The sequence below is a fragment of the Solanum pennellii genome, chromosome 6 (genome assembly GCF_001406875.1).
Source record: "Solanum pennellii chromosome 6, SPENNV200".
Lineage (NCBI taxonomy): Eukaryota > Viridiplantae > Streptophyta > Magnoliopsida > Solanales > Solanaceae > Solanum > Solanum pennellii.
This window is the reverse complement of record NC_028642.1, coordinates 58,482,341-58,505,921: the sequence shown is the minus strand read 5'-3', so window position 1 is coordinate 58,505,921 and position 23,581 is coordinate 58,482,341. Positions and strand designations below refer to the sequence as shown.

The 23,581-nt window shown below is 33.9% G+C and overlaps 5 protein-coding genes across 6 annotated transcripts in view; 4 read left to right on the top strand and 1 right to left on the bottom strand.

Annotated features, from left to right (window-relative positions):
* The first annotated feature begins 2,847 nt into the window (after positions 1–2,847).
* On the top strand, positions 2,848–4,907 carry LOC107021689 (ras-related protein Rab11A). 2 transcript variants are annotated; one of them, XM_015222395.2, is made up of 3 exons: positions 2,848–3,000; positions 3,168–3,368; positions 4,074–4,907. In XM_015222395.2, the coding sequence occupies exons 2-3, from the start codon at positions 3,204–3,206 to the stop codon at positions 4,554–4,556; spliced, it is 648 nt and encodes a 215-aa protein (XP_015077881.1). In that variant the 5' UTR covers positions 2,848–3,000; positions 3,168–3,203; the 3' UTR covers positions 4,557–4,907. The 2 variants fall into 2 exon arrangements, with proteins under 2 accessions (XP_015077881.1, XP_027773703.1); XM_027917902.1 differs by lacking the exon at positions 2,848–3,000 and adding an exon at positions 3,709–3,978 and having other exon boundaries at positions 3,234–3,368.
* Positions 4,908–5,489: 582 nt separating this feature from the next.
* On the bottom strand, positions 5,490–8,078 carry LOC107021577 (metal tolerance protein B). Its single transcript, XM_015222266.2, has 2 exons — positions 7,832–8,078; positions 5,490–6,809 (listed from the first exon to the last, which is right to left on the bottom strand). Exon 2 carries the CDS (start codon positions 6,807–6,809, stop codon positions 5,667–5,669), a length of 1,143 nt encoding a protein of 380 aa, XP_015077752.1. The 5' UTR covers positions 7,832–8,078; the 3' UTR covers positions 5,490–5,666.
* Positions 8,079–11,371: 3,293 nt separating this feature from the next.
* On the top strand, positions 11,372–16,216 carry LOC107023554 (serine/threonine-protein phosphatase PP1 isozyme 2). The gene is made up of 4 exons (XM_015224280.2): positions 11,372–11,956; positions 13,306–13,865; positions 13,937–14,157; positions 15,912–16,216. The coding sequence occupies exons 1-3, from the start codon at positions 11,758–11,760 to the stop codon at positions 14,108–14,110; spliced, it is 933 nt and encodes a 310-aa protein (XP_015079766.1). The 5' UTR covers positions 11,372–11,757; the 3' UTR covers positions 14,111–14,157; positions 15,912–16,216.
* A 2,027-nt stretch (positions 16,217–18,243) lies between these two features.
* Positions 18,244–19,942, top strand: LOC107021918 (extensin-1-like). Its single transcript, XM_015222633.2, has one exon. It carries the CDS (start codon positions 18,244–18,246, stop codon positions 19,771–19,773), a length of 1,530 nt encoding a protein of 509 aa, XP_015078119.1. The 3' UTR covers positions 19,774–19,942.
* Positions 19,943–21,388: 1,446 nt separating this feature from the next.
* The window catches only part of LOC107023820 (methylsterol monooxygenase 2-2), a 6,942-nt gene continuing 4,749 nt past the window's right edge, over positions 21,389–23,581 (top strand). Inside the window, exon 1 of the mRNA XM_015224631.2 lies at positions 21,389–21,633. Within this exon, the coding sequence (XP_015080117.1) occupies positions 21,604–21,633 (30 nt within the window). The 5' untranslated portion in view covers positions 21,389–21,603. The remainder of the gene's footprint in view (positions 21,634–23,581) is intronic.

Here is a 23,581-nt window from a genome sequence, read left to right as displayed (position 1 = left end):
GCTCCATAGCAAACATAAAAACTGTATAATTCGCTATACATATACAAGTGTAAAATTCGCTGGCCTAAATTGTATAATTCGCTGGCCTATTTCGCTGCAATTGTATAATTCGCTATCCTACTTTCACTGCAATTGTATAATGCACAATTGTATAATTCACTGCCTATTTCGCTGCAATATTAAGTGTATAGCAAAACGATATATGTTTTTCTTTCGCTTTATACAAAAACAGAAACACAATATATACACTTCTGTTGTATAAAGCTAGAGAAAATTGTATTTCACTGCAATTGTATAATTCATTGACCTTTTTCTCTGCAATATTTGAAGTAAAATGTTTGTAAATTGTATAATTAAGTGTATAACACGAAGATATATATTTTTGCATGTGTATATACAATTTTCTCTCGCTTTATACAAAACAGAAACAAAATTATACACTTCTGTGTATAAAGCGAGAGAGGCGAGCGAGAATGGAGAGTGGCGAGCGAGATTTCTGGGAGAGAGACGCTGGCAAATTTTAGCTAAAATTTGCTATGGAGCACAATTAAATCAAACCCTAGCTATTCCATTTAATTTAGGTTATTAGTTTGCTATTATATACAATTTTCCCTATCCATAATTATATGTATTGAAGATTTACATATGTTAAATATAGGCATAATATATAAATATACCTTTTAATTTGGTTTTCAAGTCACATATATGTCTTTCAATTTTGGGTTTGCACAAGTAGACACTTAAACTTGTATAAAGTTGAACAAATAGACACACACGTCCTACATGTCATTTTTTATCATATATGGTGTCTTACGTGTATTTTGTCGTGTAAGATTCATGTATTTATTCATTTAAAAGTTGAATAGTTAAAGTGCATGTTTGTGCATTATGAAAGTTCGAGTTCAAAGTTAAAATTTGATATTAAGTTTAGGGTCCAATATATGTATTATGCCTTAAATATATGTGTATTTCAAATACATGCGACTAAATTTGAGATATAATCTAGGCATAATACATAAACATGACCTTTAAGTTGGCGTCAACGAACAACTTTGCCCTCCAACGTTGAATGTGAACAAGTATGCATTTAAACAATTATAAAATTGAACAAGTAGACATAAGTGTCCTACATGACATAATATACGTAGGATGCCACGAAGGGTACAAAATTGTCATCTACGGCGAATGTGTTCATATGCTCAATTTTATACAAATTTAAGTGCCTACTTGTGCACACCCCAAGTTAAAGGTCATAATTGTCAATTGACGCCAAGTTAAGGGTCATATTTATGTAATATACCTATAATATATCTAGAACAAATTACACGTAAATTTGATCTCATATATCTGATATATATGTTTTCGACGTATTTGCAGACACCAAAATCTAGTAAAATATGTAATATTGTAAATCAAGTGTCTTTAAGTAATTTAACTCCTAAACTAGTGAATTTATGTAAGTTTCCCAAGATCTAATACAACCCTAATAAAGCATTTTAAATCGACATTTTTAATTGTTGGGGAGGGAGGATGCATGTTATTTTGATTTATCTAGTAAGGGTTTCAGATAATCACATAAACTATATCATTTCTTTTAATTATATACATCAGCCTCAAGTAACAAATACATATAATTTTACGACTTATTAAGCCGCATAATTAAAGAAAATAAAATTGTTTATACGATTAACTTAATTGTATTATAGATTAATAAAAACACACTAAAAAGAATTTTAAATTAAAACACTTTGTTCAAGATGTTATATGGTAATAGGCTAATAGCACATATATAGTAGTAAAGTACTCGAGTTTAATTCTTAGTGAAGGAATAATATAGTTTCAGTCATTTCATGATGAGATCATATATATTATTTACGTTGACAATAATAATGTTTGCGGTTGACGCATACAAGAGAAAGTAAACTCATGTTTTATTTTATTAATCATTAATTAATATAATAAATGATATATTATTTTTAGAAATATTAAATTTTAGTATTCATATTTTACTTTTATATGATATGATAATTGTGTTTGTCGTACCAAAAAGAATAAAGCCTTCTAAGACTTTCATCATTACATATGTATTTACCTTATTATAATATATTATTTTAAAAAATTGTATTTAGAATTCGATCAAACATATACACATAAAAGATATGAGTAAGTATAGTTACATAAGAAAATTTAAACCTTTGATTAAAAATTTTGAAATTTAAATGTAAAATACTTTATCCAAAATAGTTTTTATTTTTACGCAAAGTGAATATTGATGTGACCAAAAAAAAATCATCGATTTAGTTTATTATTCTAATATAGTGAAATTAATTCAACAACATAAGTTATCTATCAATGAGATAACTTGTGACATCAATAAAATATAAATAATAAAATACATAATTTTATAACCGTCTAATATCTCCAATCAAACACAAAATATAATAATCATAAGATTAATACTTTATACCTCCACCAAACAACTCCTCAATTTTGAAGGAATACTTCAACATTAAACATTCCCATTACAGCCCGCAGCCAGTCATTGCCAACGGAGTCTTTCCGCAAACACCTCACCAAAACGTCGCCGTTGTATTTAGCCTGAAAAAAAACTATTTGATTCTTAGTTTTTGCAATAAATAAATAAAGAATTTTTTTTAAAAGTAATAATCTAAAATAAGTGATAAAAAATTGCGTGATAATAAGTCATTTTGTAAAATTGACATTTCAAAATTAGATTCACTTAATATAAAAATAGATTTTTTTTAATTTAACTAAAAATTAAATCGTATAGCAATAAATATATTAAGGTGGTTATACAACTGTCTCGTTTGGACCGAGTATATATAGAAAAAATATGAATGATAATATAAGCAAAAAATAGTAGTGCGCACATTGGCCGTTTCAAAACTTCAACATTTCTCTTTTTCCAAATCATCCATTTTCTTCCTCAATCCTCTCCAGTTTCCTCTCCGGCCGACGCCGTTCCGATCTCTCCTTCCGGTAAGCTTTACATACATATGATTACATTTTTCTCTATTTGAATGTCAACATATACATATGCGTGCGAAAATAGCCTCTGTTTTTTGTTCACGTAGCAGTTAGGTTTAGTCTGGATCCGATTAGATCAGGAATTTGTCGATCTGAAAAAGGTTTGTTCGTTTGTGTAGGTTTTGGGAGAGAAGAGAGAAGAGATCAAAGTGATCATGGCAAATAAAATGGATCACGAGTACGATTATTTGTTTAAGATCGTCGTGATTGGGGATTCTGGAGTGGGGAAATCAAACATTTTATCCAGGTTCACGAGAAATGAGTTCTGTTTGGAGTCCAAATCCACTATTGGCGTTGAGTTTGCCACCAGAACTCTTCAGGTTTGTATCAATTGAATGGTACAGTATAATTTTATTTGCATTCCTGTTAGCTTCAGGTACGGTGATTTTCTGATTTCTATTAGTTTAACCTTCAAGTTTTTATGAAGCATGAAATGATGAAAACTATGACAAATTGTTAAATGATTAATTTTAAGCTATTGGAATTACGCATTTCTATGGTTTTGTATTGTGAATGTCATAGAGATAATTGTTACTATATGACTCATTAGTTGGTCCTTCTTCTCTTTCCATTGTAAGCAAAAAACAAACATCTTAGACATGGTCATCATCTAGTGAATTAACGCGTGCCAACAAAGTTTGATTCTTTGATAGTGTACAGATTCAGTCATTATTTCAAGGTATGCACAAGGTACAATTGCATATATGTAGCTGGACCTTTGTATGGACATGCTTGTTATGAGTGAGGAAATTTTGGTAACTGTGGTTTTACATCTGAAGCATCTTGGTTATGGATTGATCAGTCCCTGTGAGAAAAGTAGTACAATACTCTTATTTTCTTCTCTAGTAAAAAGAAGATTTTACACCATGAAGAACTAAATTTTGTATGCCCTGTGGAACAATGAGGAAAATTGCTTTTGCCATCTGCAAGGTTCATTTCTTCTCATTGTTAAGGCATGGAAATGTGGGATGATACAAAAGTATTGTTTTTTTGACATCTCTCACTAATTCTACTTTATGATGCAGGTGGAGGGGAAAACAGTGAAGGCCCAGATATGGGACACTGCAGGGCAAGAAAGGTACCGAGCCATTACCAGTGCTTATTATCGAGGAGCAGTTGGTGCCCTCCTTGTCTATGACATAACTAAGAGGCAAACTTTTGACAATGTTCTGAGGTGGCTACGGGAATTGAGAGACCACGCAGACTCTAATATTGTAATCATAATGGCTGGAAACAAGTCTGACCTTAGGCATCTTAGAGCAGTCTCTGAGCAGGATGGTCAAGCTTTAGCTGAGAAGGAAGGGCTGTCATTTCTTGAGACGTCAGCATTGGAAGCTTTTAATGTTGATAAGGCGTTTCATACTATATTGACAGATATATACCAGATCATTAGCAAGAAGGCATTGGCAGCACAGGAAGCAGATAGCACTGCACTTCCTGGTCAGGGTACAACCATCAATGTCAGTGATACCTCCGCAAATGTGAAGAGAGGCTGCTGTTCCACTTGAGTTTATGTTTCAAAAAGGAAATAGCATTTATAGCAAGGCATAAACTTTTAATTTTCCCTTGTTTCTTTTCTTTTCTTCTATTTCCTTCATTCAGGGCAAGAGAGGCTAGTAGATTACATTCTTGATTGATAAAGAGCAGAGCTTGTTTCATGTTAATATTGCCTAGTGGTGTAGGACTATCTATACTTCATATGATACACAGTTTACCCATTTACTTAAGAAAATTGTGGATACTGGTGATGTTGGCAAGATCAAATTAACTCTACTTGGTGGTACACACGAGTTGTAAATTCAATCGGAGTATGTTTCCTCGTGTTTCTGTTAATAAAGTTATGTCTGCTGTTTCTGTGAGTGTTTCTTATTAATATGTCTTCTTTTTCTCACTATTGGTTTTGCTGAAATTTTGCTTCCAGTACAATATTCTGTGTCGGTATTTAAAGCAAGGAAACTTGAACATGATGTTCTTGGAAAGGAAAAAGGAATAATATTATCGTCAAGGAAGGGAAATGTGTTTAGTTTACTACGTGTTGTGTGAAAATGACAAGAACAAGAACGTCAAAGTTGTTGAAAATGGGTAATTTGAAAGTTTCAAATCACATGAGTGGAAATAAATTAGCCATTGATGCAAACATATCCAGTATCATATAATAAACAACTTTAGGATGTCTTCATCTATTAAATCGCTTTGATTAGCAAGTTGCAAAGGAACAAAAATATCCCCGTATGTGGGAGAAGTTGACCAAGTCACATAGTGGACGGCTGACAACTTGGTTAAAAGGTGTGGCCTCTCAAAATTGCAAAAGCCACAAGTTGGGAACTCCAACTGATGATTAGTGCATACTACAGGGTCATCCTTATAATGGAAATAATATGAGAAAAATTTAGAACTTTAATGTCATGGACCTTAGAAAACTCGAAAGCACAGCAGAAATCTGGGGCAAAAGAACATCTAAATTCTCAAATTATGCTGGCAGTCATCACTCTAGCTAAAGGTTAACTAAAATAATTATGCTACCAAGAAAACAAAGACTATAAATATGAAGTACATTCACATCTAAGCTATACTCAACAAGAGAGAGATATAGAGATGAAGCAAGCAATATATACAATCTACAATGAACCTGGTTCAACTTGTACGGTTACATGATGAATTCTGTATGTGGTGTCACAATATTCCCTAACATTCTGGATAATTTCATAATGGTTGACTCCTGGCTCAGTTACAACGTGACAGGACAAAACAATTTTCCCTATAGTGATGGCCCAAACATGTAGGTCATGAACATCTTTTACTCCTGCTAAAGATTTTAGGCCATTCTCGAGTTGAACGATATCAACTTCCTTTGGTGTCCTCTCCATCAATAAGGAAAATATAGTCTTAAGCATGGGTACAGTTGTACTAAGAGCAAAGATTGAGAAAAAAATAGTACAGAGAAGATCAACCACCAACCATTCTGGTTTGTACCACATAATAGCTCCAGCAATCATCACACCAACAGATTGTATTAAATCAGATATAACATGCAGGTAAGCCCCTTCAATATTTATGTTTGATGGTTTGCTGCAACTATGGCATGCTGCTACCAGTTTCGAGCTCTCTTCTTCATTTCTTGGATGCAATTCTTGCATTTCATGATCATGATCGTGATCATGACCGTGACCATGATCGTGATCCTTGCAAGGACTAAATGAATGGCTATGGAGAGAATGATCATGTCCAAGCCACACAACTGAAATGAAGTTTATTATGAGACCAAATGCAGCAATAGCAAACATAAGCTTCCCATTCACTTTGGCGTTAGTATGAAACATTCTCTCAGTTGCTTCATAAATCAAAAAACCAGAGATGAGCCATATCAGCTGTACAGAAATAAGGGCTCCTAAAACTTCAAGTCGGTGGTATCCAAAAGAGTGTTCTTTGGTTGCATCCCAGCTGGACACCCAAACAGCAAAAAGCGAAATAGAAAATCCAACAACATCACTAAGCAAGTGAGCTGCATCAGTTAGAACCGCAAGACTGTGGGCTTTCACCCCTCCAATGGTTTCCACTGTCATGACCATTACATAAAAGATTATGAGCCCACAAAGTTTCATACTTGACTTTGACCTTTGTCTTGAATCCAACAGACTGCGCTCTTGCCCTGAGAAGGAGCAGATAGGATTGCAAGAAAAATGAGCACGATTACAGTTGCCATTGCATTTAGCTCCCTGCAACTGCTTTATTTCAGACATGGAATCCTCTTGTTGCTCCATCTGTGTCAATATGGATTATTGTTAGCCAACTGTTCAAATGAATTACAAATGTGTAGAATTGCAGCATTTGAGTTAAAAGTGAATTGACGGGTACACTACCAGCTCCCAAGGCTGCTTCAGTGACATATATCAAAGTGATTGTGGAGAAAAAACAGTAGAATTGATGGATGAAACCTCATCAGTATACCGTTATGAGATGTCAACAGCAAGAACAAGGAAACAAAACAGTAGATGGTAATACCTAGTTAAGTTGTAAGTCAACCCAATGAGCTGTAAATCTAAACAGTTAGTCGTTTGAAATGTACTCAAGAAAAGTTAATGCAGCATAATGGTCTGTACACTTCATTCTATAGGTTCTATGGTATACATACATGTTTCACCAACATGTTTGAAGTGTGTCCTACATCATTATTAAGCTTGTAATATCTAAATTCACATCAATATCAGATTCACATCATGCACCCAAGGATATGGCGTAGTGGTCAATGAAGTTGGATGTGCTCCTGAGGCCTCAGCAGAAGACAAAACACTAGATAATTCTCCCTTATCTATTCTAGCCTTGGTGGGATCACGTGAAATTAGTCGAGATGATTTCATGGTAAGCAAAAAAACAAAAATATCAGATTCACATGGCTCCCAATTTGAACTGAAATCAGCCATCATAAAACTGATATTGAAGGAGTCAAAATGCTCTCAACTCTAACTTGTTTAAAAGTCTTCCAATCAGATCTTCAACTCATATTGATATAACTCATCATTCGAACTCCATTTCTTCTGAAGTTTTATGGCTGTTACACTATTCATTAGCCCCAGAACAGGGGAGTCAATTTTTTTTAAAAACAAAAATCGTGTTCAATTATAGATACCCAATATAAAACCCCGAAAAAAAAACACATTATTCCAATCACGGGTGAATGTTTGAAACTCCGAATAACCAATACTAAAATGACAGACAAGAGAAATAACAACTAACAAAAAGATGGCAAAAGCAAATTTGCAACGGATTTATAAATTCTTTTTACCTGGATTCAGAAGCAATATAAATGCCGGCAGGGGAAGCTAGGGCTTGTAGCTGTAAAAGAATAAAATGAGAAAAAATTGAATAACCATTGTTGTATATAGGATTTGCAGAGGCGGAGTCAGAGGCCAATCATTAAGGCGCTGAATGGGCACACCAAATTTGATTCTGACGGAAGAAGAATCAGGGTGGCCGGGAAGGAAAGGTAAGAGGCCACCAACATTTGTTTTTCATTTTTTCTCAAATTGTTATGATATATATAATTATTTTTCTTTTACTATTTATATAACCTCCCTATTTTCTCGAGATATTAATACAAATCCTTACATAATTTTTTATATCGTTAAATCAGAATAAGAGATCGTGTATTCTTATTTAGATTTTATCTTTTGAAATTGTATCGTATGTATATTATTATTGTTATTTTTTCGTCAAATAATTAATTCGAATATTTAGTTTTATTTCAAATTTATGAATATAAATTTTAATTAAAAAATAATTAAATATTAGTACTACATTCATGTAACTAAATTTTTTTTGCATGATGTTAAAAAGTTAGATGATGAGTTGATGACACAAATTTAAAGGTGAATATTTTTGGTAGATACTTTATTATCCACATTTACTATAATAACTTTTTAATTATTTACTACATCATGCTATACAGTTAATGTAGTCTATTTTTTTTATTTGTTGAAGTTAAATTCATGTTTCATATACAAATTGTGATACGTAGTAATTTTAATTTGGGGCCTCACCATTTTCGTGATGTCAATTGTTTTTAGTTTTATCTATTTCTCAATTCACAAAATTTTTTTTCTTTTTTAAGGGGAGGCAGAAAGGGTAAAATAATAATAATATAGAAATATATTTAATGTAAAAGAAAAAATGGTTTTAATAGATAATATGATAGTTCAATTTTGATATTCTGAAATTTTCATTTTAATAAAAGTATAATATATGATATAATGATGAGTAATAATTGAGTACAGGGAAAAGGGTCTGATATACGTCTCAACTTTGTCATTTGGAGTTGATATACCCGTCGTTATAAAAGTGGCTCATATATGTCATTACCGTTATACAAACGGCTCACATATACCCCTGCCGTTACAAAATGGCTCACATATACCCTTCATTTAACGGAAGTTAAAAAATTAGTTTTTAATTTATATTTATTGCTTCTAATTTTTTTTAAAAAATTAATTAGGGGTATATATGATTCTTCTATCAAAGTTCAAGGTATATTTTAATTTTTTTTATACATAAATTATTTTTTGACTTCTTTTATTATAATTATTTGAATTTCTTATCCTTATTTTATTTTTTTCTATCATTCCTTAGTTTAAAGAATAAAAAATTAAACTCTTTTTTTTGTGTGTATTGTAATTTAGTTTCGTATTCGAAGAAAAAATTTGGTCATCTATAATAAGTTTTACAAGAATATTAGTGAAACATAAATAAATTTGATTATTAAAATAATAATTATAAATTAGTCATTGAAACAAAAAAAGTCAAAAAAAATATGTTTGACGAGGATTAAATTTACTCATATGGAATTATATTTTTTAGGAAAAAGTAATAAAAACTTAGATTAAAATTATTATTTTTTTCATTTCCGTTAGAGGAAAAGGGTATATGTGAGTCATTTCTTTACAAGTAGGGGTATATGTGAGTTACTTTCATAAGAAGGGGTATATTAGCTCTAAATGACAAAGTTGAGGATATATAACACTATTTGTTGGTACAATTAAAATAAAATCTTGTAGTAAAAATAGATATCTTTAATACAAAAACTTTATAACGATTTCTATGTTATCTTTTTTTTTAATTTCATTTAATTGGTTTATATCAACCTAATGCTCTTTTGACTTTGAAAAAAAAATTTCTTTTTTTCTATAAATTTATTGTTCTTTTATATACGTTTCCATGATAAAAAATGGTAGTAGTTAAAGTTTATTTTTAAAAATAAAAAATTGACTCATGGAACAATAAATTATTTCCGCATTGGGGACTAACAGATTTTAATGTCTAATTAGATCAATTCTCTGCTAGAGTTTCTAGATTAAAATAGTTATTAACTCAACAATGTGATACCAGACATCATATATCTAGTGTACGTACTTACTACACATATAATACTTATGGCCATAATAATAGCTATGTACATATACACATTTTGTTCATGTATTTACTAATTTTAAATAAAAAATACTCTTTTAATTCGGTGATAATAATTCTCATTCGGTTAGTCTATCAATAATTAAGAATTTACCTTGTAGATCTAATAACAATTTTTACACGTTACTTTTAATATAACAAGATTCTCAAGCATCATATATTTTTAGCGTAAATTACTTTGATATGATTATTAAGAGATTATAAGTAAATTTGTTTTGATCAAGTCATTTGACTACGGGAAGGTGAAATTTGTAAAAGCATTTATTTGATAGGGAAGAATAGGACTTCTGACTCTAAGCCTACCCTATCCAGAATATTCAGCTATTGATGTATCCTCTTAGTTCCTAAGGGTGGAGATGATGAGTCGGTCCATGAATTTTCCTTCCTTTTCTTTTGCCGCATTTCGCTTAAAGGGTTGAAAGGGAGATAGTGCATCAAGGTATTCGCAAGAGCTAACTTGATCCTCTTTATCGTAGTATAGTCTTTTAGTGACACGTTTCGGTTCTCTTCCCTGTAACTTAGAAAAAGTGAGTCACCGATTCAGGTACAATATACTATCATTACCGCCTGGACAATTAGACAACCAATCCGTAATCACAACGAGCTCAATCAAGCATTATATCGAAACTATTCCAATACTTCTCTAATCTTTTCTTTTGTCATACTATTAATTATAAGCAAATATTAATATAGGAATGTTCGACTCGTGACCATTTCTGACCCAATAATATTACACAAAAAAGATATTAATGAAACTATTAGTAGCTACATTTGGCATCAATGCAAGTTATTGCTTGACGCCGGTGATTCCTAAAGAAAAGTGATTGAATTCAAAACGTCTCTTTTCAAAGCATGTTTTGCCAGCAGATCCACTACACCATTAATTTCCCTATAAGAGTGCTCCACGACAACACTAATTAGCTGGTGGAGGAGCCACTTGCAATCATGTAAAATGTGAGAAAAAGTAACGTGAGTATGTGCAAAAAAGTAATAATATATATCTTGAGCGTCAATCTCAACTATCAGTGCGTAATATGGCGCTCTAGAACAAGTATAAGCTCATTGAAAAATACAAGTAGTTAAGCTATAACGCCATTAACAGCAACACAAGAGTTTATGAATTCTAAAATTCAATGACTCACACAATTACATATAACTTTTCTAATCTCAAATATTTAGAGTATTAAAATGTTAATATGAAACTGTATTTCAATCAAGCAATTAATAATATCTTATTAAAGTTTTTAAATGAATACTTAAAAGATGATATATTTGTTTAAAATTTGAAAAAATGAAAGTAACATTTGATGTCAGAACCTAGCTTCTATATATATATATATATATATTGATTTCGACCCGCAAAGTCTCAATTTTTCGATAAAATATTACCCAAACGCCAATTCAAGTGAAAAGGAAACCCTAGATTTTGATTTATAGTAGCAAAATTGACAAAGAGCCACACGAGGGAGGGTCAAGGGCTGCACAAGTTACATCGACTCCGACATCGGAGTTTGCAGCCCTCTCCGCCTCCAAAAATATCTCACTCTTCTTTATCCCACCAATTATTTCACATCATCATCTAACCTCCACCCCCAGATTACCATAAAAATCAAACCTTTATGGATTCTTGGGAAAAACTGTGACCCCATTTTATTTTTTTCCCATTTCTGTATTTTCTTGGCTTTTTAGGTTTTATATAGGGTACTATTGAGACCCCCAAGTAGGAAAAAAGGAGAAGGAGAAAGGGAGATGGCTCAAAATGGGCAGGGGATAGAACCTGCGGTTCTTGATGACATAATTAACAGGCTATTGGAGTTTAGGAATGCAAGAACTGTTAGACAGGTTCAGCTTTCAGAGGCTGAGATTCGTTCTCTCTGTACTGCTGCAAGAGCAATCTTTCTTCAGCAGCCCAATCTTTTGGAGCTTGAAGCCCCTATCAAGATCTGTGGTAATTTTTTTTTCTTAACCTTCTTGTTTTACTTTGTTGGCGCAGATGAATCATTATTACATGCATGTTCATTTTTGCATTTGAGTTTGTGAAACCTCTGGTAGTTGTAAGGCTTGAAGACCTTAAAATTGTCTAGTGACTGTTATTCCGCGCGGTTAAATGTGAAAAAATGTTGATAAATTTGAAAATTAGTTTCTTTGACCTGAATGAAACTTGTTGGGTATTGGGGAGGGTCTTCTCAGTTCTTACAGCATGTGTGATAGCAGGAGAAGATGAAAAGCTGTTTGTTCAATTTTGAATAGTTTTTTTTTTCAAAAAGTTTTAAAGTTTGCCCCCCATGGCATAGCTCGAGTGGCAAACCCAGTATTTATGTCGAGAAGGGTAGAAGGGCGGGCCCATTATCCACTGATTTTAGAAGGCTGTGATTAGTCCAAAGGGCGGGGTCACTGACAGATTTCTCGGTAATAAAAAAAGTTTTAAAGGTTATTGCACAGTCGCCCACTATGTAGCTTGTCATTTTAATATAAATACGGGATGTATTTGTAATATTGTATACTCGTGGGATACAGTTGAATAGTGTATCTGCTGTTGGATATCATTGCTATGATATGTCACATGACAGAGCCCTGCTCCTAATGCTTGTCTTTTTGCCTTTAGTATGTAGCACGGCTAAAGAAAGAGACTGCTGAAAGAGCGATTTACTTGAAAGACAGCAGAAAAGTGAACAGATGTAGAAACATGGTTCAGAAAATTTGCAATTAGGCTTTCTTTACTTGAGGCTTTGGGATAGAGAGTACTCTTCCTAGAAGGTGGCTCATCATCCTAAAGTGATCTCTAAGTGTAAATTTTTGGTTGTTCATGGTAATTCTTCACGGTTTACCAAAAAAAAAGGTAGCATGGCTCTTTGTTAGCTATAGTTTGATAAGATTACAAGGCTCTCGATTAATCTGTTGGGCTGTAGTTCAATAGGATGTGTTAGAAAAGATAGAGTAGAGTCCTTGCGTTTCCTGGAGATTGTTCTTCTATTCTTGAAAGAGTGAGAATTTAGTCTCTCGATATCTTTTCTTGTTGTGCTTGTTGAATTGCTTCGTTATTTAGACTTCCCTTGAGATTATGTTGTCATTATCATAATATTTTCTTATATTGTTTCTATCTTTCATATCTATTATCAGGAAGTTTGTTTATTTCATAACAAGATTCTTTTCCTTACCTGTTCACCTCTTCAGTAGATCCATTTCACTTTTCTGTTTCTTTGTTAGGGGATGGTTGGTTGGGGCAATCTGTCATAATCAATCTTTGTATTTGGTCAAACTAATTAGCCTATCTCTTCCTTTTTTTCTGGATTCTAGGTGATATTCATGGACAGTATGGTGATCTTCTGAGGCTTTTTGAATATGGTGGATTCCCACCCCAGTCTAATTATTTGTTTTTAGGGGACTATGTGGATCGTGGCAAACAGAGTTTGGAGACTATATGCCTTCTACTTGCTTACAAAATCAAGTACCCAGAGAACTTCTTTCTGTTAAGAGGGAATCATGAATGTGCTTCTATTAACCGGATATATGGATTTTATGATGAATGTAAGCGCCGATTCAATGTGAGGCTGTGGAAAGTCTTCACTGATTGTTTCAACTGTCTTCCCGTGGCAGCTCTTATAGATGATAAAATACTTTGCATGCATGGTGGCCTTTCTCCTGATCTAACAGACATGGATCTGATACGAAATTTACCTCGTCCTACAGATGTTCCAGATTCCGGTTTGCTTTGTGATTTACTTTGGTCAGATCCTAGTAGGGAAGTTAAAGGTTGGGGAATGAATGACAGGGGCGTCTCATATACCTTTGGTCCTGATAAAGTGGCAGAGTTCTTGATGCAACATGATATGGACCTTGTTTGTCGTGCCCATCAGGTACTTCTGTTTGATTTGTGGTTTTCTCTTTTTCTAGTATTGAGTTATTTACTAGGATATTTCTTACCTAGGTTGTGGAGGACGGCTATGAATTTTTTGCTGAAAGGCAGCTAGTTACAGTATTTTCTGCACCAAACTACTGTGGGGAATTTGATAATGCTGGTGCAATGATGAGTGTGGATGAAAATCTGATGTGCTCTTTCCAGATTTTGAAGCCAGCAGATAGGAAACCTCGGTTCTTGTGAAGCAAAAGGTCATAGCTTATGTATGTGCTCTCCCGGTGGAACCTAAGGTTTGTGTACTTGCCGCATTGTCATTTATTCCATGACAAATCCAACTTGATTCTCTGCAATGATATTGTGAATCAGCCTCTGTTTTGGATTGATCTTTTTTATGTGCCATAAAACTAAATGCCTATGCTGATATCATGGTATCCATACATATGAGGGTTGCAAAGAGGTTTGCCATGCATTTCCCCTTTTTTCTAAAAAATATGTTTATGGGTTGTGCTGGTCATTTCCCAAACCCTTCCGAACAGATTGTATGTTAGTTGTTGATATAATTTGCTTCGTAGTTCATTCATATTGACTATTCTTTAGCTGGTGAAGTCTATCTGTTTTAAGACCTAAAACTTAACCGTGTGTAATGACACTATTTTATGTGGCTTAGTTTACTGTCATTAGTACCTAAAAGCTTAACTAGACGTAGTGATTGTATTTAGTATCATAATGTTGTTCTGCACTTTTCACACTTCATAATCCAGCAATCCTTGGTTGTTCTGCATTTTACACACTTCATATTCCAGCAATCCTTTTAAACGTATCTTTATCAATACCAACACTTCTTTCTGCTCATCTCCTTGCAAGTCAAGATAGAGTGCTACTCCCTCAATATCAACAAAGTTACTGAAATAGTTTTCTAGTGGTATGATATCCTCTATCATTGGTTTACGAATAACCACATTTTTTAATGATAGAGTGCTCATATTTCTTTTTCCTAATTTCATATCCAATCTTCATTGGTTGAACATGTGACTGATTGTGTGCTTTAACTCCCCTAAATCTTTTCTAGGGTCTTATCCGAGGAGAATTTTGCGATGAAAATTTTATCTTTTCCCTTTCCTTTCAGAACGCTCTTTTAACAAAAAGCAGACAAACACTCTAAAAACCAGATAATTATTAAAAACACTTCAAAATACTTAAATAAAAATTGTGTTGAGTGTTGGGAAATTTAAAAGTTATGCTTCAAAGTGATCTCTTCCCTTTCTCATTTCATTATCTCCCTATAATATTTTGGAGTGCACTATGTTGTCTCGCATAATCATTACGTTTATCCTTCTCTATTACTTCCTTGATTAAACTGAATTTTAAGTTACCAACCATCTTTTTGTAGAACTTATATGATTATGTAAAATGACACATAATATGTCAAAGATTGTCGGCTGAGTTGTCAAGCTTCTCCGTGGATGAGAACTTTCATGTCCTTTTCCTAAAATTGCAGTTGATTTGTTGATTTTGTTTATAAGCAAAACCTATGGACCACCTCCTTTCTCAACATAAATTCCAGGCTTAGTTTACATAGTGAGTCTTAATTTTTCTTCAATTTAACTTAATGCATTACTTTGTTAGCAATATTTATGTTGTAGTACTGTTCTCTTCTAGATAGCATCCGTGGGCAGGCTCACTCCATAGTGCCCAGTGACTTCACTCAAGTGTTTGTCCTGCCTGTGCTACTCCAAGTTTCAGGGCGTGTCTCAACCGTCCTATATCAACACTACCTTCTTGAAATACTAATTCTTAGATACCGTCCTTTATCAACACTACCTTTTTAAAATACTTAATTCTTTGTGAAGTCAATCTCACGTAACTATATTAGAAATGATACGTTCAATAATTGTGCTCCTGTTTGAGTTATATGAGCAAAAGATTCTTAAATTTCATTCCCTTGATTTGCCACCTCTTCAGCCCGTCTGTTCATCAAAACATTTTTCCAGCTTTTGCATAGATGTATGCTCAAAATTTTCTGTAATTTGGTTATTTTGCGCAGAAAATCCTTATGTGCTGGGAAAGAGCAGTTGAAGATGCTGGCTTCTGTAATGTTTGTCATACAAGCATGCTTTCCAATGGGAAAGCAGGTGGTGGTTCAGTTCAAGGACCATGAAGATTGACATTAACTGTAGTTTGAATACTTTTCCTCTGTTTTTGCTTGGTGGGTCGTTTATCCTTTTTTTATATTTGCTCGTGCAATCTATGATTTGACGTGTAAATACATTCTGTTTGTAATCTCAGTTTCAATCTTTCTAGTTTACTCCTAATTACTATATTCTAAGCTGAATGGTTTGCTAGTTTCTACTTTCACTGTCTTCATGAGATGATGGGTTTTTGAGAAAAAATTGTTTTACTGATTACTTCTAATTATACAGCCAACAAAAAAGGAAATATAATAGACGGTTACACCATAGTTGACATTATGATTTGTCTGTGGTTTTGTGCCCGGCCTATCGCCAATTCAAGATTTAGAGTTTGTTGTTCAGAATGAGCGTGATCTTGTTATATTTTACTATGATGGAAGCAATTAGACACTTTCTGAAAAATATTATGTTATAAATAAACCAAAAATAAGTATCAGTGACTTCTAGCTGGTTACCTTGGGGGTTGGAGGGTGTTGAGGGTGGGGGGTGGGGGTGGTTATGTATTCATGTAGCCTATTTCCTTTTGGGAAAATTCGTTTGGCTATAATTTGCGTAAAAAGTCATGTTCATACTATAAATAGTTTGTTTTTGGATATTTTTACGCTTTGAATTACATATTGAATATATTCTTCAGTTAAGTTTCTCATACGTTCGGAAATGATTAATGAGATTAATTATTGATGATTTCATAGTTAAACATGGAAAAGAAAACAAAATACACCAAAGAAAATACAAGTCTTATTCACTCTTCTCACTTGAAATTTTTAAGATTTAAAAAAAATTAAAAAATGTGACAGCAGTAGTAAAAAAAATTACAAAGAATCTCTCTTTTTCAATTTCAGAATTTCCTCCTTACTTGTTCTTTTTTGTTTATTTATTTTTCATTCTTATTTCTTAATGACAAAAAAAATAAAATTAAAAAGTAAAAATGAGGAGTAAATGTAGATTATCTATTTTAGTTTATTATTAACATTCGTGAAAAGATAAACTATATCTAAATTTAAATATTAAAAATTTATAACTATAATTCTCAAATTAAAAAAACTGAGATTGACCGAGTTGGCAAAACAATTACTCTTATTTATTTAAAGGAGATTCTACACATTGATTTTCTAGAAAAAAGTTAAATAATTAAAATATATTTTATCTGATTATACTTAGAATGTATGTGAGCAAAATATGATGAAAACTGAATTTACCATCATGTTTCCTCTATTATGTGATTGTCTTCATATCCTCGACCGTATATGAATCACATCATACACAAATGAAGACTCATTAAAGTTAATATTTTTCTTTTATTTTAGTACTAGAGACGTATAAAAAAATTTTTGTGGGAAAAAATGTTGATGGTGCTTCATTGAAAATCATAACAACACATAAATGATATAGAAAGTTCTTTATTATTTTAGAATAAACTTTTAAAAAAAAATTGAATGAAAAACATTCACAGTTCTCCGATTATAATGATAACACAAATTTGTTAAGCATGAAGTAGATCAAAGTTTCATCATGTATGTATATTTTTCGTTATTAGCATTATTTGTTGTTAAAATATCAAGTAGACATAATTGTAGTCACAATATTATTAACTTTTAGCTCACAAATTAGCCTTTTTTTGAAACTAATTAGGAATTTTCAAAATTAAGTAATTTTATTATATTTATTATATAAATAAATTTAAATTACATTTTACATAAATTTTTTAAAAATAAAATATAAAATAATTCAATAATAAAACTCAAAAAAGACAATCCTATTTAATAACAACTCAAGATAGTTATAGTCATCTTCTATTTTTGGCCAAATTTTTCAGTTCATTTTTAGCATTACTTTTCCCTTTTTATTTTAAAACTAGACAAATAGACATGTTCATCATTTTTACAATTCCTTAATTGTCCATTGAATTTGAGAACAAACAAACAAATATCGGGAATGTAAAAAGATGACCTCACTCTAGTTATCAGAAATATTCTGTTATTAAATGCAGAAATAGTATAGTAATAGTCAACTAAAACAAACCTCTTCCACTTTTTCTTCCAGCCTTTGTGATTGTCTTGATTAGGAACTTGGTGAGAATTTTGCTGATTATCTGGTGAATCTGGCAAGTGTCTTCTCTCTTCAAACTAGTACTATATATAGCCATGAAGATTGTACTGAGTATTTACAATAGGCAAGTTGTTATCAATGAAGTTAATCACTTTTTTCGCCTTGTTTTTCTTGCTACAAAGCACTACTATTTTTTCTTTTGTTGTTGCAGATTATTCTATAGCAACATCACAATATGGTGGTAACACTCCTCCACCTGTTACTAGTCAACCACCACCTTCTCATGGCTATCAACCGCCTAGTGCTCCAAGTACACCACCTCCGGGGCATGCCCACCCACCACATTCTCATGGTCATGTACCACCATCTGTTGGTAGTCCTCCAATGATTTCTTCACCTAATCCCCCACCATTGTATGGTTCTCCCCCACCCTCTCATGGTGGCGGCCATCCACCATCTCATGGGCACAAACCACCTTCTAAAGAACATGCGCCACCTGGAGGATATCATCCACCTAGCCATCATCAACCTTCACCCCCAAGTCATCCTCCACCATCAACACCAACACCAACTTACTCTCCTCCTCCTCAAGTGCAACCTCCACCACCTCCATATTCACAACCATCGCCGTCACATGGATATACTCCACCTCCTGAAAGGCACACACCACCTAGAGGACATCATCCACCAAGCCATCATCAACCTTCACCCCCAAGTCATCATGGACATTATCCACCACCAACACCAATTTACTCCCCTCCTCCTCAAATGCAACCTCCACCACCTCCTAAAAGGCACACACCACCTGGAAGACATAATCCACCAAGCCATCATCAACCTTCACCTCCCAGTCATCATGGACATCCTCCCCCTAAACATTTACAACCCCCACCAACTCCAATTTACTCGCCTCCTCCTCAAGTGCAACCTTCACCTCCGTCTTATTCACCTACATACTCACCGCCATCACGCTCCCCACCTTCACATGGACATGCACCACCTCCTAAAGGGCATAAGCCACCTGGAGGACATCATCCGCCTTCACCTCCGAGCCATCATGGACATCCTCCACCAACGTACTCGCCTCCTCTACCAACATACTCGCCGCCACCACCTCCGCTAACATACTCTTCTCCCCCTGCACCAACGTACTCCCCTCCTCCACCTACACATTCTCCATCACCACCTCCGCCAACGTACTCTCCTCCTCCACCTGCACAATCACCACCACCTCCACCAACATATTCCCCTCCTCCACCTGTACAATCACAACCACCTCCACCATCATACTCTCCTCCTCCACCTGCACAATCACCACCACCTCCACCATCATACTCCCCTCCTCCACCCGCACAATCACCACCACCTCCACCCATATATTCCCCTCCTCCACCTTCACAATCACCACCACCTCCACCAATATATTCCCCTCCTCCACCTGTACAATCACCACCACCTCCACCAACATACTCACAACCGCCACCACCAGTTTACTCGCCTCCACCACCATCATCCCCTCCTCCATCTACATATTCACCACCACCACTGACTTCTCATCCTCCACCGCCAACACATTCGCCTCCTCCCCCTGCTTACTCTCCACCACCACCACCGACTACATATTCCCCCCCTTCTCCTCCATATGGTCTTTCACTAAGAACTCCATAGCACTGTTCACCTGACCAGCAAGTCAGCCACTTTTTATGCACCATGGCCTATCGCCACCACGTATCTCAAATACACCATAAGAGTTGCATTAGGTTACTAGTTGCTTTTTAGATTAATAAAAATGGTATGCTTTGTTTCTCATGTTGTCTCACTAAAGCAGTTATATAGTGTTTAATAGTAGTTTTTTTTCTTATTGTAAGAGAACAACTTTGGATATCAATATCATGTTATATATTTCAAGTTTTGTTTAATCATTGGATTACATATTGTCCAATGCGTTGGTCGTGGAGGAATAAATCATATAACCACTAAATAGATAGAGGATATTTCTTTTAAAGAAAAATACAGTATTATGTTTTCTTGAAACTATCAACAAAAAGTATATGTGTTCGATTTAATTTGAATTAATATAAAACTAAATGAAACTTTCTATCGATTATTTAAAGATAAGTAATCAAGTAAATGCGCATATTAAATTTGTATCATCACTACTTATTTAGCATACAAAACTAAATGAAATGTTTTGAGGACTTTTTCTAAATAATCAATGCTCCTGCGTGAAGCGAAAGTATGTGTGAAATTAGGTCTAAGGCCTAACTCACGAAGTATTTATCAAATTAAGCCATTATATAAAGTAATTTACCAAAATAATGTTTTTTAAAAATTTTACAAAACTAGCATAAACTTATTTTAGAGTAATGTTGTAGGGTATATTTTATTTTTTAAAAACTGACGGCGTCAGATTGATATACGTTACTCACAGTAAGGTTTTAGTATAAAACGTTACTCAAAAAAACGTTTTAGGAGTAAAACGTTACTCATAGTAACGTATATCAACATAACGCTGTTAGTTTTTAAAAATTGAAATATACCCTAAAATGTTACTGTGAAATACGTTTATACTAGTTTTGTAAAATTTTGAAAAAATGTTATATAATGACTTAGTTTGGTAAAAAATTCTATAACTCAAAGGGAGGAGGAAGGGGAGCTCAAAGGGAGAAGGATTGTCGAAGCCTTATAAGGAGTCTCATTAATCACCGATGTGGGACTTTTGTCACCCAACATCGGGTGAGATGGGCACTGCTCTGATACCATGTGAAATTAGGTCTTAGGCATAGCTCACACCACAAAAGCTAGCTCAAAGGGAGGAGGATTGTCCAAACCTTATAAGGAGTCCACCCATCTTATTAAACACCATTGTGAAACGTTTGTCATTCCTAACATCAATATTAAAAGAAAGTTCATTATTGAGAATCATATTTGTTTAATTTATTTAGCAGAATTATTACTAAAAATAACATAATGCTATAAATAAAATGTTCACTGTATGGTGACAGTTCATGTGGTTTACATTTATTTGAGAAATAAAAGTTCTAGAATTGGTATTTTGCATTAAACTGCATTAATTTAAATAACATTTGTTCTCTTTTAATTATAGACATATTTTTAAATGAACAAAATTTTATCATAATCCGATATTTTGAAAATAAAATTTTTTCTATAAAAAGACGTTTTCTAATTAAATGAATTTTACGAGATACAAATAACAATTAAAATAATTAAAAGAGAATTAGATGAGTGGCTGAATTGGTAGCATCGTGTGTATGAAAAGTTGAAAGGCACATGTGTTTGTCTCTGGATCAAGTAGTTGGCCGTGAGCAAATATTCGCTGACAGTCTGTCTTCATCTTCGTGGAACCCACTTTACTCTCTCTAGTGCGCCTCTATAAACACCTGCCCTATATACTCTCTCTCGTAGTTTCTACTTCCAGAACTCCTCTCTCTCTCTCTCCGGCAGGCCGGCGATCGGGTCAAACCTCATTGTTTGACCATGGCATCCATGATTGAATCTGCTTGGACGGTAAGACTTCTCTACTTCATTCGATGTTTATTAGCCCTAAATTGGACTGAATCTGCTTTTAGTTTAACTGCATTTTGAGATTGACGCTTTAATTTTGTGGATCTACCTGATTAGCCGATGTTGAGAATCTGTATGTTTGTGCATGCTGTTTGCTGCATGAGTATGAACGTCAGTACATTGATGAGGCGGATTGGCACATCATTGTTTAATTCGACCGTTAACCTTTTTTTTCTTATATAATTTTGGTGTCTGAGTAAGTTTAGGTGTAGTCAACCAATTTCACGTGATCGCAACTGTAATTCTGTCCGGCAAGTCTAGAACAAATGAGAAAAAAATCATTTAGTTTAAATTGTCTCTATGGGGATTTAGACTTTAGACTTGATGGTTTTCAAGTAACTTTATGATTACTAGGCCAAATCCTTGGGTGCTTTGCATATATAATCAATAAATAGTTTTGACTATGATTTATAAGTTCATCTCTCCACGCATATGATTTGATTGTTGACAGAATCTCCTCTGTATTTTTCCTTTTTTTAATTTTTTAATTTTTAATCAAGGTTTTGGATTCTACTGAAGTTGATTGTTGAAGGTATAATATGAGAAGGTGGTTAAGATTTAGTCACTTTAGGCATTTCTGGAGCTTACTGATATTTTGTTGGGTAGTAGTCATTCATTTTTTTAATATCCTTTCTCTCCCTGTCAGATAGCTATGTGTTCTTTCCCTACAAGTATTAATAAAAAAAAAGTAGGCGGTAAAACTTTAGGGGAGAGAATTAGTAAAGATTGATTTGGATTAGTGAGCCAAAAGGACACATGCTGGATTAGTAACAGGCATAACAAATAAATGAACAGCGTGAAGCACCATCAGAAAGCGAGTGCCTAGTGAACTTGGAGCATTTGGAGCTCAAACTGTGACCAGTTGTTGTTTATTGTTGTAATAGGTTTGTGAACGAGTTGAAGTTGGATCAAACATAGCTGGAGTGTTCCGTTCTGTTTGTTTAGAAATTGTGGGAATCACAGCTAGATCAGGGGTAACAGCATGAAGTATGGTTGATCATCCTGCATAAGTGTTGGGTTAGTTTGAATATAGCTATTGAAACATACGTAGAAAGTTAATGATGAGCTATCTCATGCGGTTAACGTTTATGGAATTTAGTAGATTACCAAGAAGGTTTTGGGGGGAATTAACTAAGCATGGCAGTTTTGAAGGTTTGTGACGGATAATCAAATTTTTGTCTGACCAATGTCCAAGACATATCTCACTTATGAAGAATTCTCGAACTTCTTCTGGTTTGCATTAAGGAAGCTGTGAAATGATGGGAGCTTGACAAGACTCAAACTAAGGCTACAGCTTTTTTTCTAGAACTTAGAAGGCTGTTTATCAATTGCAACTTAGGAGGCTGTGTATAGATTGCGAGACTGACAACGTAAATTGAATTCTAGAGGGTTAAATGGCTTCCAATTCTGATGTCCGAAAGTGGATTCTCTAACTTAAAGATGTACGAAGTATGGAACATGACATCCATGTCTTACTATCAAATTCTTGCAACCAATAAAGAATTGAAGAGAAGATCAAGGCCATGTATAGAACTATAGTCCTGTGAAGGTGTCTTATAATGGACAGACGGAGCACTATCTGAAGCAATTCTGATCAATAGAACATTAGAGGAAGACCTTGGTTAACAAATGTTTCATTCTTGGAAAGTCATGAAGATTCAGTTTCCCACCTGCTGATGCATTCACTGAAACAAATTAAAATGGACCATTCTCCAGGTTTTATCTGGAACAATTTGGATTTATAGTGCATACTGGTTTAGTGCTCAGCTTCTTAAATAGGTCCCATGGTCTGGAAGTCTTCTCGAAATTTCCGGGGAGCTGCTCTGTTATGGTCTGTTTAGTTTTCTTATCAACTTTTTTTTTTTTTTGTGTGTGTGGATGTGGGGGGGGG